At 37.7% G+C, this 15,142-nt stretch overlaps 1 protein-coding gene across 1 annotated transcript in view; it reads right to left on the reverse strand.

Annotated features, from left to right (window-relative positions):
- eys (eyes shut homolog) overlaps nt 1-15,142 on the reverse strand; it is a 161,201-nt gene that overhangs the window by 76,826 nt on the left and 69,233 nt on the right. Inside the window, exons 26-30 of the mRNA XM_035957569.2 lie at nt 9,765-9,861; nt 9,159-9,266; nt 7,698-7,843; nt 598-769; nt 188-266 (exon numbers count right to left, since the gene is read on the reverse strand). Of these exons, the coding sequence (XP_035813462.2) occupies nt 188-266; nt 598-769; nt 7,698-7,843; nt 9,159-9,266; nt 9,765-9,861 (602 nt within the window). The remainder of the gene's footprint in view (nt 1-187; nt 267-597; nt 770-7,697; nt 7,844-9,158; nt 9,267-9,764; nt 9,862-15,142) is intronic.

Genomic DNA, 15,142 nt, shown 5'->3' on the forward strand with positions numbered 1-15,142 from the left:
CATTAGACTAAGCAATTTCTTTTAATCAGGCATTTGTACAATGCTTACATGATCCTGGTAGTTCAATTGACTTATCTTGTAGGAAAATCAATAGAGTTAATGATACCAAAGGCCACACAAAGATTACAAAACTCTCCTGACCTTTCTTCAGAACACCCAGTAGGTTTATTAATTAAGCGCAACTCACGTCAATGTTTGTTTCACATCTGCTGCCAGTCCATCCAGATTCACAGACACAGGTGTATGAATGTATTCCATCGTTACAGCTGAGAAAGCCACAAGAGATAAGGTCAATTAGATTTCTGTATGAAATGAACTGAAAAGCTTATATTTAGCCAAGTCTTTTGCTAAAGTATAGAATCCTTAGAGGGAGATACAATCTTTAGAATGAATTAGTAATTCCCCTTCAACGAAAATTATTAATGACTATAATTTAAACACCACTGAGACAACCTGTAAGTGCATCACATTAGCTCCTTACATGTGACGTATGTCTCCACTCACTGCTCTGGCAAGGAGTGTAATTAAAAATAATTCCATGCCATTGCTGCACAATTTGCTGCGTTTCAGTCTCAAATGATGGAGAAAAATCTGTACCTCCCATGAAGACAAGGTGCTGACATGCATTCATCAATGTTGGTCTCACAGTGGAGCCCAGCGAAGCCATCAGGACACAAACAGTGGAATCGATTAGGCGCATCAATACAACCTCCACTATTTTGACATGGGTTGGAAGAGCACTCGTCAATGTTAACTTCACACCGTGGCCCTAAGAGATGAAGCGTAGTTTAATTAGACATCACCTACTGAACAACTTATTAGGAAAAGGGTCATATTAGTGCTTCAGTAGTCAACCTGTTCATGAAAACCCACAAATAAGATATTTAGCTGCAGGGCAGTCAGGGATACAGACAACTGACTTTAAAATTGAAGAAGTAGATCTAATTTCTCTGTCAAGACTGAGGTCAGTTTTATTTTCTAATCCTTTCCAACCTATGAAACTAAACAACGGTGGGGTTATGCTCTTGTCAAGCAAGTAATGATTATCTGCACAACTGTATACCCCATTGACTGTAGTAGCTGCTTTGTCAGCATTATTCAGTATTTTCAATCTAAAGGATGAGTTTCACATCCAGGTGACTTTGCTGCACTGAACAACATCTCATCCATTCAAACTCAGATCTCGTTCATCTTTGATGCTCAAAGAAAATACTAGTCAGGTGAGAACATTTCTCAAAAGAAATGAAGAGTCAAAAACTGAATGGACCATTTTAAAGCCCAATAACTATAAATTTGTTCTTTTTTTCCCACAGTGATTTTAGCAGACCCTGACCAACATAATAGTAAATGCGTTGGCTGGCCAATATTGTAATGTCACAAAGATCAGTGTCAGTGCATACACGGTCTGATAGATATTAAAATATGAAACCTTTCTTTTATAGAACATAATACAGAAGAAACGATGCTTGGAAAAATTTTAAAATGGTGTCATGACACAGTTTGTCCAAGAGAGCAGCAAGGACTCCAGTGTTTGTATTATTCTCAGACTGCCTGCAGCACATGTAGCAGAGCACAACTGAGCAGATGGTGTTGCAGAGTGAAGCTTTGATTTCATGTTCAGTCGCTAACCAGCGTGTGAAATACATTGCTGGGAGTGTTTTCCCATTAATTTATCTTTTCAATATACCTCTAACATATACAGTACCTATCCATTTTTGGCAAATATTTCGATATTCGAATTCTTACTCTAATAAAATCTACTCTAAAAATCCAGCATTTGTTGGGCTCTATTTATTGGTTAACCCATCCACTGAAACATGACACTACATGAACAAAGTCCCCACATCTTTGTTTTCTAAAGTGCATTTACAGGTTAGCAGCAGGCAGAATTTTCAAACACATGAAAGAATCATCTGACTTCTGATAACAAGCGTTGTCTGTCAAGAAGTATTACGTTGACTGAGTCGGAAAATCAAATAAAGGCAAAAGACAAAAGGCAAGCGGGATTTTTGTGAAACTGATCTCTGGCTGATTACTGTTTCAGGCTATTTTCAGTTTTATGCTAAATCTGTCAGCATACTTAGATTACAACATACAAAAATGTAAAGTATACAATTGATCGTGATAAAAAAGAAAACTGCATCCTGCATCAGTGAGCATATTGTACAGATTAACCTGCCTCACCAGCATGACATGTCTTTCTTCTCTTGTCTCTTTTGTAACCTTTGATATGAAGTGATCACAGACCAGCAGGGTTGGGGAACATGAGCGTACTGTGTGCATTACATTTGATGATTTCTGGGTTCTACAACTCTGAAATTCTCTATCAAGTTACCTCTCGGTTATAAATTATTACAGTGTGGCCGACAACAATCCTTGAATGCTTTTAATGAAAAGGGTTTGCTATGAGACACACAATTCGACATGGATTGAACTTATGTCCAGTGATTCTGTTCAACAATTCATCCGCTGTGTTGCTGAAAAACATAGTTTACTTTCCAGCATTCAGCTTGTAAAACAACAACTGAGTTCAAGCTGGGAGCAGATGCAGTGTTTCTTACAGAAAGTTTTAATTAAGTTTTAGACTTCAGTTTACTATGAAATATGTAAACTGTGGCCAGATTTATTTATATATGAATAATCTTCAAAATTGTAATTATTCATATTATGCCATTTATTCAGCAAAAAATGCCAAATATTCACTGGTTCAAGCTTCTTAAACGTAGGAAATTGCTGCATTTCTCTGTTTTGGTCTGTTGTTCTAATAAAATAAGCAATCTAAAGTCATCAGACTGGGCACTTTTTTCTAGCAATCTGCAGATAGGTGGATAATAAAAGTAACTGTTAGCTGTAGTCTAAGTCTCAACATAAATTCATAGTGACAGCTTGAGTTTAAATTCAGTTTAAAAAAAATAGCCTGGACTGAATTAAAATGATAACACATCATTTTTGTTTTCATAATGTACGTGTAGAACTCTGTTACAACGAGATGAAGATAAATTAAAAATAATCCTGTAGAAACTATATATGTTATGTTGAAAAAAGATCTGTTTATTGTAAAACTACTTCATGGTTACTTTGGATAATCAGAGATAAATGTCATCACCGGCTTCCAAAGGGAACTGCAGTGTTTGTGCACTCGGAAGTAGATCCTATAAAAGCTGTCCAGTAAGGTCTGCAGGTCTTTTCAAAAAATGAGACTTGAAATAACATGCTGCTCTGAAATGTTTCAATGCAATGTTTCACTCCTGTGAGCACCACAAACAGAATTCCATTCACCTCTATTATGTTGGGATGGAAGCAGAAATTTTACTGGTGGACAACTCAAAACCTGTAAAAATACAACCACTTGGATTTAGCGGCTATGTACCCCTAAAGCCAAGTGTGAAAATGTGTTTTTTTTGTAATTTGAGTGATGTGGTACTGTAACAATAGTGGCCCCTGAGAGGGCTCAGTGAAGTGCAGCACTGAACTAATGGAAAAGTGTGTCGCATACTGCAAGCGCTGTACATCCTGACAGCGGTGACTGCATGTCGACAATAGCTCAACCCTCCACACAAACTGTGCAATCAGACACACTTAAGATAAGTCGGAATATTCACTAAATAAGTCAGCTTTAGTCAGAGTGTTGATAATATTCATTATTTATGCAGACTTCACAAAAATAGAAATGAGATCACAGAAGAAATGAAGGGGAGGAGAGAGTTCACGCTGTGAAGGAAACACCAGATAACGCAAACTGTCAAAATGAGTCTCCCTCCTGCCAACAAATCAGAACACAAGTTGGGAAAGCACGCACACCGATGATGTTTATATTCATCTAAATTATAGCAGGTACTGCTATAGAGACATCAACAGAGGTGACTTCTTTTGCTGAGTAATTAAAATTATATGAACGTGTGGTGGCTCATCTACAAAGAAGGATTTTTTTAGATGTCGTTTTTTCCGCTAAAGCAGTAAAAATATAATTTACTACCACTAAAATGCCTTTGAGACTTCCAGGAATCGGGAGAAGAAAAATGATGACTGACCCACCGTTAATCATTTGGTTAGCTTCTCATCTGCGAGCTCAGACAGATGTAAACAAACAAGGAGGAAGAATTTATTGCCCTTTATGTTTTATCATGAAAGAGAATAAATAAACTGTCTTCACTGTACACAAAATCTATCATTTTCTCTTGTTACAGAATGCATAAATGATTCTTTTTCTTGTGCCAAAGTGATAACTTGTTTTAGTAAGCTGGAAGGAAAGCTGCAAATGCTAAAAACAATTCTTCAACCGAAAATAATAAAACAAAGTCAAGGTATAAAATCATCTTAAGACACCAGTATAAGGTTAAGAAAAAGTATGGTTAGTAAAAAGAAGCAGGATTATGTGAGAAAAATCGCATTCATATACATTTTTATTAAAAAATCTGTCTCGTATTATCTATAAACTAATGATCACTTTAATGGAATTGATGTACTTTCATCTTTTTATTAAAATCAGAAGTCATGAATACTCTCAACTCACATTTTATCCTGACTGTAATATATACTGCGTGCAATAAAAAGAGGACGAAATATTAAGTGAAACATGGAAAGACATGCTGCATGTTAATGTTGCTGACTGGTCAACAAGAGCCTCAAACTGCTTAAAAAAATCTCTTCATACTTACTCAGACAAATTAACATTAGTTTACTGGACTCGCTGGGTTGTTTTTAAAAAAAAAAAACATTCAAGAGACTAAATGAATTAAAAGTTTAAGGAAGCTTGAGGACATGAAACAACAAAATTGTCATGACATATCTTCAGTAATTCTAAATGCATTTATGAATAGTTTTAATCTTGCATCTGTATAAACAGTTATTCTGTTAGTTGTATTAGGTAGTGTAAACATGTAATTAGTCAATAAACATATCTTACTGGAGCCAATCAGGCAACAGAGTTCTAGAACAGTTCTATAAAGGATGCACAGTCATTCAAAATAACTCTTTTTTTAAGCTTTTCTAAAACAGTAGAATGAAGAGATAAATGTAAAGGCGGATTGATACAGATGGCCAAATTATTATTTAAATGAAAGATAGCCAGATAATAGATTATGAAACACTGTGTAATTACAGTAAACAGAAGTAAATATGTGCATGTACAGTTTTTTTTGGAGGATCTGAGTTGCTTATAATGAATGGAAGTATATTCATATATTACCATTTATATCATCTCAACAGTGCAAAACTAAGCATTTATTGTTTCTGACTGTTTTTGCAACAGTTTATAGATAAATTCTAAAACTGCCGAAGACATCATTACATATGACAACAAATATGTCCCACAGTGACATTAACTAACATTTGTTTACAATATATGATTATCTTTTTGGTTGTATAGTGAAATAAAGTCAATTTAATTAAACAACATAGATTGCTGTTTATTTAGCACATTTTTCTACGGATTCTGTATCGTCTCATAAGCATGAAAAGCCATGTAGCAGCTGTGTCACAGTGGCAAGAACTTGACTTATAATCGGTTTATAATTGGCACAATTAAGAAATCAATGGAAATGTTTGCACAAGTAGCACGTTATTCCATTCATACCAAATATACACAACATCTCTGAAGCAACAGTTCCCTGTTGAGAGTCGAGACGGAAATAACGGCCGCATTTTGTGTAACAAGTTCACCCAGCAAATGATTGAATTTACTGAAGCCTTCACAGCAAACAACACTGCGAGAGCCAGAACATCATCATCCAACAATGTGCTGAGTGAGGAAAGTGCAGCAATGTGCTGATTGCACTGTACTATCACTCAAGGGAGCGTGCTCACTAATGATGGGTGAAGAAGAGAAAACAGAAGGTGACGAATAGTGTGCTTAAACTGTGATTTATATAAACAAGATTACCCATTAATCATGTCGGTGTAATGACTTCTGACCTCCACAGGGCTCAGCACCTATACACAGTTAAATAATACATTACTGCTCGCAGAGCCTTTTAAACCAAATGCCCTGAATGATGATCTGACAGCTGAGATGTAGGCAGCTGCTAAAACTGTCTCACTGTATAAGATAAAGCACGCTTTATAGTGTTTATCAATATGACACAGAGATAACAAAATGGCATTGTGTTAAAATAAAGCATTACTACATATAATTAGTTTTGAGCCTTAACTTGAGGCCGTATTGACCTGCTGATACATATTGACACCTGACTAGCAAAGACGTGAGGAAGCATGTTTAATCTTAATGTTAACCCTCTAAGTGGGTCATACAGACTTTAAAAAAGGTTAAAAAAAAATTAGAAAAGCTGTCAGAAATGTGAATGTAACAATTTTCTGACTTCTTGCCTCAATTATTCCTCAGAGCCCATGTAAAAAGGCATATAACATTTCCGATTGTTTGAAAAATGAGAGAGTAATAGTCTTTCGACAACTCCGTGGCAAAAAAAATTGCTGCATGAAGACATGTTGAAACTATATTAACAAAAAGCAGCAGAAAAGACAGATGCACTGGAGAAAATCTAATACAGGTGGGGATGCAGGTGGGAATAAAGTGTCATTATAGCTTAATCACATCCATGAAAATGAGCAGATATAACACCGGACTGATTTATTAGCAAGCAACTTCAACTACTAGAGTCTAAATCAATTTTGGCGTTTGAAACACAAAAAAACACCCCTTGACTGGGCTGATGGCTGAAGCAAATATGTTAATACCAGCAAGTGACACAGTGAGTTACAATGTTTCAGAGATAGAAGAGATGACACATTATACCATCAAGGCAGAATTACATTTCAATCCATTCCAATCAGGCCTGTAAAAACACTATGTGATGAATGACCCTTAGGTTGCAAATTTACTTTCAGACGAAAATAAAAAAGAACACACAGCACTGCTGCACATCAAGGACCCAATCCTTTTGTGTGTTTTTGTTAAAAAAAAAAAAAAAGTTGCAATGTTGTTACACACGTTACTAGAGCAAATATTTTGTGTGAGTTCTAGTTGGTTTGAGCCAATCCAAACCGTATCCTCTGGCCGCTTGCTCTCTTGGGGAACCCGGTTTCCTCAGATGAGCTTAGAGCAACAGAAAAAGTAATGACTTGTACTATGCTGTGCGTAGGCCTAATAATAAAAGCTGCTTCTGTGGGAATTGGGCCATGCGTGTCAGGTTCTGCTCTCCAGAGTAGCAATACCTCAGAGATTTCCCTCCTCTCTCAACTGGGGAAGGATAAATTGATGATACAGTGTGGAAGACAAATGAAATTAATCTTCCCAGTACCTGACAGGAATCGGCTTTGGATAGCACACACACACGTCTATAGACACACACACACTTACTCTCGTGCTAAAATAGCTCGATATCCGTCTGGCTGGAAAATAAGACCAATGGATTGAAGTAAAACAACAATAGTGTTCGGAGACTAAAGAGGCTGATGAAATGAAATAAAGGCAACTAAGAGACAGTCAGAAGTTTTCATCAGATAGAACAGGTGGCATGAATTTATCTCTTGTTAGCTTAACTGAAAAGCAGACACTGTATCTTGCAGAAGCAGGCAGGCTAATTAAAACAGGTATTGTGGGGCATTTTTTCCTTTTTTCTTTTTTACACTAAGCCAGATCTATGTCAGAGTTACCTCAATAGCGTGCAGCCGCAGCAGTCATGATAAGCTTTTTAGACTCTCATATTGATCTTCATGTCACCTAAGGGCGAAAGAACTACCTGAGTATCCAGGGCGACAGACACACTCGAAGCCCCCGGGCGTGTTGATACAGATGCCCTCGTGTAGGCAAGGTGAAACTTCACACTCATTCACATCCAGGTCACACAGCGTTCCAAAATAACCAGGAGGGCAAATGCAGTGGAACCTAAGGAAGATGTGATAACACTTAATCATTAGGAATAAAGAGAAATCCTGTGAAGACCAATGTGTCAGACAGTAATGGAACATTTTTTACAGTTAGCTCTTACAGTAACCTTGAAAGAATTATTTTTTTTGCAGTAAAGACAATGCACAAACTCTTGAAGAAGCAATTAGAGACATTTTCCAGTTTGTTTTCAAAGCAACTAAGACAAACCAGAGTGCAGATTGTTTTTAAATGACTGGCAGCTCGTCACACAAAAACTATCAAGTTTCCCTGTGTGTAACTTAATTCCAATTACGTGTGATGACTTATTACTAAAGGGAAGACCTTAATCTGCTTAATGATGTGGTTTATTCAATTCAAATCCCTTTTCTGCAGCTGTTGCTGGGTTTAATATCACCTGACCACACACCTCAGAGGAGACGATTATCGTGTTTGTAGGTGCTATGATAAGAAAATATGCAATTAGAAATCTAAACTACATGTTAATTAGTTAAACATCATTCTTCAGTAAATGAGTTATATCACATCAAACTGCTACAATATGCTAAATGGCAATTATTGTCATTTGAGAAGTGCACTGGCTATAATGTAAATTTTACAGGTACGGCAGGTGTGGTACAATCCACACTTTCAAACTCATAGTATCTTAAGGGAGAGGATGTGTAAATACAAGGCAGCAAAGGGCCCAATGAGTACACTGAGGAGTCTGAATCATCGCCACGGTACAGATGGACTTGCTTGGCTTGTTGGGTCAGGGAGATGGAGATAGAGACGTGCGGTGGGCAGCGAGGTTAAAACACACCTGATGTGAACTCCCTGGACTGTGCAATCAGGGGAGTGCTCTGAGCAGGGCCAGGTCACATGGGAGAGAAATCATGACGGGAGACAAACTGGAGACAAACCATTTAGGACTCAAATTGGCCCTGGGACTTCTCTACCCATCTGTCCGACTAAGCCTGGAAGCCCCGGGGCTCCCATTAAGCACAGCAGAGAGAAGCACCAGTGGAGTAAAGCCCAATCTAGATACATGATGTGTTCCTGCTGAATTCGCTCTCTGTCTTTAGAATAGCAGCTTATGTGTGTCAAGGATGAAGACAGGCTTGTTATATAAACCAGAACACTTTGAAGAGGAACCTCATGTTTTCACTTTGGTTTTGTTCACTCTTTCTTTCAAAGCACACTCAAGTCACTAATTCGTGCTGGCCTTTACTGATTTGCAACGATTTTAAACACACACTATGATAAAAGACTAATGCGCAAAGTCAAAGCAGAAGAAAAAAGATCATCATAAGAAGAAAATGATATTCATACTTACTTGTTCACAAGATCTTGACAAATAGCAGCATTGTTGCAGGGGCTAGAGGCACACTCATTGATGTCTTCTTCACAGTGAAGGCCGGAAAATCCCATCTTACAGTCACAGCTGGAAAAGGAAAATCATTAATATTGATATGTTGTCTCAGATGGAAAACAGAAGATCTATGCGTTTCCTACAGGCACATGCAGAGTGACAAAAATCTATATGAATTTACTGATATTAATTACACATCATATTTAGAGCGTACTGTACAGCGAGGCCTGGATTTTGCCTCGTTAACTGCACTAGCTAAAGCATTGATGGGTAATACATGACAAGAGCAATTAAGGCAGATTTATTTGAGATTGTTAACAGTTTGACCTGATTTCAACCTGAGATGGTAAATTAGTGCTATCTGCTAAATAAATTTGAAGAAAGGGAGCTCAGAACACATTTTAGCTAATCTGCTATCAAAATGACAGTGTAATAGGCTAAAATACACACATAGGAATGACGGTTTGTAATACTCTGGATTTACTAAAACCCATCACTAAAAATCCCCACCTTTTCTTGCCTCCTAAGAATTGAAAAGCTGGTTAAGGATAACACTTTTCTTTTTTTTACCTGTAACTGTTGACCCGGTCCACACAGCTGCCCTGGTTTTGGCATGGGTTTGAACTACACTCATTGGTGTCGATTTCACACAAACTTCCTTCGAATCCTGAAAGATAGATGAGATGGTCATGGATCAGCAAACCCCACTACATCCTGAAAACGTCAGGTCCGATGATAACAAAGGCCCCAGTGAATGCCATTTTAATGGAACTAGTAGCCCCTGTAGCATATCTCATCTTCCAGCTCTCAGCACTCACTGTTTCCCCTTTGAGAGTGTGTAAGTCTAATAATACTTTAGTGCCACAGACAGATTGGTCTGAGGGTTAGTGGTTTGGGGTTTGGGAGGTGTGTGTCTGTGTGTGCGACCGTGCACGAGTGTCTGTGTGTGCGAGGGAGAAAGCCAGAGTAGGGGGACATCTTGTTAAGTTGGGGTAAGAGGGAGAGGCTAAGCCCAAGAGCTCTCTTGCCCTTGTTCATTAGGGGGTTGAGGGGCAGGATGGCTAAGCAGATCAGCATGGGTGTTTTGTTGTACATCTGAAGGCAGCATGGGAGCCTAAAATGTTCTGCCTGGCGGAGGTGTTCCTCTGGTGCTTGGCCTTGGTCTGAACCTTTAGATGGTTTACTGCTGAATAAATCAACATTTACTCCATGTGTGGTTGGTGTCACAAAGTAAAATAAACGAATGAATTTTAAAAAAATGATACAAATGTTCCATTTTAAAGAAGCAAATAAAGGACATTTAGATTTTAAATTACAAAAGAGTGTAAGATGAATGTCATTTAATTAGTAGCACTGACTTACTTTGAAAACCATTTATCTGAGTTTCCACTTGGTTTATTAAATAAACCTCTGAAACCCATTTTAATTTAATACAATAGCAATGCTAGAAATTCTTACTATTACAAAAGTGTACAAAAATAAAATTTTTGGTGATATTTAAGCAAACATGTAAATTTAACTTTATGTTTATAATTGATGTCAGTGTTAGCGGTGGTGTTGCACTGTAGTGAATTACACCATCAGTAACTATGACCTCAGTGCTAAATTATATAATCTAATAATCACCTCTATGACAGTGTCACATGACAAAAGCTGGGTATTTCAGGCCTCATTAAAGTAGATGTTTTGGCAGAACAATTGCACTGGATTGTATTAAATTGCAGAAGTGTGCCTAATGAAATGGGACATAAAATTACAAAAATAAATAAAATAAAGTTGACCAATTTAAAAAAAAAAGAAACGAACAAGAAAAACAAACATTAAGCTCAGTAAAAATAGGCTCAGACATTCAAACGAAACATATGCCAGTCAGATCTGTGCACCAAGAAAAAACAATCAAGCTTTCTGTGGCTCTTTCTGTGATGGTAGCATTGATGGTATGAACAATTATATACCGATACAATTTCATGTACAATTCTGCAGCAAAACTGCTTGAAAGCTCTGAGTTCAGACTTAAACAGACTACAAATGCATTTCCCCTGCAGAGCACCATCTGCCACACATAATTAAAAGCGGTGCGAGCATGTAATAAAGGGTTAATAAAACTAGCTTATAATGAGTGTTCTCTTATGCTCTTATTGTTTGCCTGTCTCCTTATGTTAGCCCTGCTGCTTCAAGCTAAGAGTTACACGTATCTGTGTGAGAAGTGGCTCTTAGGTGAGTGAAGTACTTCTATGAACACTGATAGGTTTACGGAAACTTTTTTTTCCTTTAAAACAAACTCGCACATGTAAAAATGTGAAACCCGGAGAAATGTTTTATGAAACACTGATCCATGAGTTGTAAGCCACTTTTGTCATCATCAGTATGTTCAAAATTTAAAAAAGGACACATTTCTAATAAAACGAGGGTAATGCTAATGAAAAACAAATGTAACAAAGCGACAGTCACACAGCTCTGTGCATCTTGGGATGAAAGAATGAGGGGAGGTCCATGAGACCACAGACAGTACAGAGCATCTGGTGAATTATGGGACAGCACAGGTTTTCCAAGCTGGTCTGTCAGTCAAGGCAATGGTGGAGCACCTTAGGGACTATTTCGAATGTCACTGCAATGTAATGCATCTTCTGCCACTAAGCAGTGACTGGAGGCTTCTCTTTGACAGAGCACACAGAGGGATACCCAAGGCGTGTGCTCACACAGTCATTCCATCATCTGGCGAGAGCTATAGTATGTGATCACGGCTGCTGCCAGTAAATGTCTCAGAGGAGACGAAATTGTGGGTAATCCCCAGTGGATAGTGAACTAACTTTGACTGACGTTTCAATTGAAATATTAGGAATGTCTTCATTTTAAGAGTGTGAGTTCGGTTGGACTGCTACGTTTGCGACTGTTGTCTTCTGTCAGCCGGATGTAACCGTTTCTCAGGGGGGCCTCATTAAGAATTATATAACTCTTCTGCAATATAGATTATGATCTTTGTCGGTGGTGTTATCTGTGTGCTGTCATACATCAAATGTCAGCGTCTGTGGTGGTTCAATCTGTGCAGGATTTCAATGCTGAAACCAGGAAGCATCCTTATTTCTAACTTGACAAGTTGGAATTTTTGACCTTTATCTATTGTGCCTCTAATTAACTAATCAGCGCACTCTTTTAAGACACAACGGAGAACAAAAAAGCAGCATCGTATCAAGATTTATCAAAAGTTATGGTGGGCTTGAGGAGTCAATGCACTGCAGTTTAAGAAAAATCTGCATCAAGGATTTACAAATCATGTACATGCACATACTACCACTGTTTCCAGGGAACCCTAAAAAACTGATGAACACGGTTAGGACATACTTGTTGCTGCCACGATGACTCAGTGTTGGGAAAGAGCTAAAAATCAAGAATTTTTTGCTTGTTTGTTCAAACATTCTAATGGTACGATTCAGATATTATCCTTAATACCTGCTGTTAAGCCAACTGCATTTCAGTATTTGGCTGTTTTTCTTAATGTGTGGCATTAAGTTGTCAAATAGGTGAAGATGGGTTTTTTTGGTTGTTTTTTGCTTGAGTGCTATTTCCATTTGTGTGGCAAGAAGCAAAACAAAAGAGGAAGGAGAAAGCGTGACCACAATGTTCCATCATAGCACATCATCAAATTTAATGGAGCAATGTTGCACATCTTGGTTTGTTACTGAACTCCTGTTGCATAATTTACATTCTGTCTATTAAAAATGCAGCAACACACACACACAAAACAATCTAAATGTTGTGTAAGATTCCATTGCATCAAGATATGACAACCATTTAAAACAGGTTTCAGTTTCAAAAAGTTCACCAACTCTAAAAGCAGACATCCATGTGGCACATTAAGGCTGATTATCATTTCTGTGCAAAAAAAAAAAAAAACACCAAAAACCTAAATTTAGTCATTTAAAAACATATAGAAAAAGACAGACCTATCAAGTTAGTCACCACAGCTGTGTTAGTCATAAACAAGGAGTACAGCGTGCATGTGAGTCCTTCACATGCAAAGACTCAAAACTGGGTTACTTGAATAAGTGGGTTAAGAATAGAAATCTCTTTGCAACACCAGATATTGCAGCCGATTTACCCCACTGCTACACACCTGGACCACCTCTTCAGCATCGCTAATGATGGCACAAAATGATTAAACACCGAGTTTATTTAAAATTTGTTTACTGTACAGCTGTTATAGACCCAGGCCCTATTTTTACACATTATGTATAAATGAAGCCACCAACTTCTAACAGTGCTTAACCACAGCTACCGTCTGGTTCAAGGTTTACCCTTGAAGTTTTTTTTCTTTTTATCTAGATATAGTCATCTTAATCTGTTCTCTCTACTAATGGCTGTTAACTGTGGCTATTTTTAAGCTCATAAACAGCTCATTGTAGGAGCTGTCCAACTGTTTGCAGTTAATATTGTTGTTTTTTTTGGAATTTCTTACAAACTTACAAAACATTCCAGGACACCTCCCGAAAGACAGCAAAGTTTTAAACTGCAAACTACAATATAATGCATTAATTTTATGGGGGAGAAATCTTTGCAACCCTCTCGACTCTAACTGTGATTATTCCCTGCCATCTAAAGAAGCACACATGCCGTAAAAGCAGAGCTGTTGAATGTTGAAAGAGGAAGAAGTGAAAGCAAGGAGCCATGTGGAGCAGGTGTCATGTCTCTGAGGTCTGTGCCAAAGTTAGACTCCTCCATTAAATGACATACAGTAATGGAAATACATAAGACAGCTTCAATTGTGCACCTTTATTATATCATCCACACTTCATAACCGTGTCACTGTACCTCTTGAACTGCGAGCCCAACTGTCTAATGAAAGAAAAATCTGACTTTGCTGTGAACTTCAAAGCTCTACTGAGCAATACTGTTTCAAAAAAATGATTTAAACAAACGACACCCTAAGGTATGAAAGGGTTTTAAGCACCACAGAGCCCACTAAAATCAATTCCCTCAACAGTTTTCTCTTTGTAGCTTCCTGTTTGGGTTTTTTTGGTCCACATGTTTGGGCCTGAAGTTCATCACCTTGTATTTCAAATGACACAGAAGATCTAAGATAGCAGAATAAACCGGGGATAAAATGTGAGAAGCAGGCTTGCTTTCAAAGGATACAGGAAAAGTAGCTTTTCTTCAGCTGTACATTCAAGTTTTGCATTTCTTGTTTAATATGTTCACTATATAATTGTAGCGTACTGAGGAGCAGAACATTCCAGAGCAACACACAAAGATCCAAAGACCCTTTCCCAAAGCTGTAAATTTGGTAAGACACCATTTCAGAGGACATCTAACTCAAAATTTACCTCCAAATGGAACAGTTTCTGATCGGATGTTTACTAATAAAGGACCAGTAACAGCTCTCCTGGAGACAACAGGATGCCGTCTACCTCCACCAGAATCTGATAAGGGTTATAAAGTGTCAGCTGTGAGGAAAACCACACCTCTGCAGAAGCGGATTGGCATTTTGACCATCTGATCTCCTTGCCTACACACAGAATTTGGTAGGCAGGAATAAACTGAACAGTTTATAAATCCGAACATCAAGGAACTGCAGCATCACCGGAATGATGATCTGGTTTCTGATACCAGGTTGATCAGGACCAGTATGGAAGAACACATCAAATCTGAAGTGTTTGTGGAAGATGCACACACATGATACACAAACATCCCCATTCTCTCTGTCACAGACCACAGCCATAAAGGTAGAGAGAGACTTTTTACTCTAAGCATATATGCCTCCTATGTCTCATTATTCTTATTATTGAATGTATATGCTTGTATGTTTAGTTATGTCATGAATTTATTTCCATATAGCCTAAAGTCTATAATTTATGTTTATAAAGTTTATTCTTATGTTTACACATTTTATTATTATCTCTGAAACCATATGAGATAAACATATTGTGCTTGGTGTCATTCTAATCACTTAT

This window comes from Amphiprion ocellaris, chromosome 16, assembly GCF_022539595.1.
Source record: "Amphiprion ocellaris isolate individual 3 ecotype Okinawa chromosome 16, ASM2253959v1, whole genome shotgun sequence".
NCBI lineage: Eukaryota > Metazoa > Chordata > Actinopteri > Pomacentridae > Amphiprion > Amphiprion ocellaris.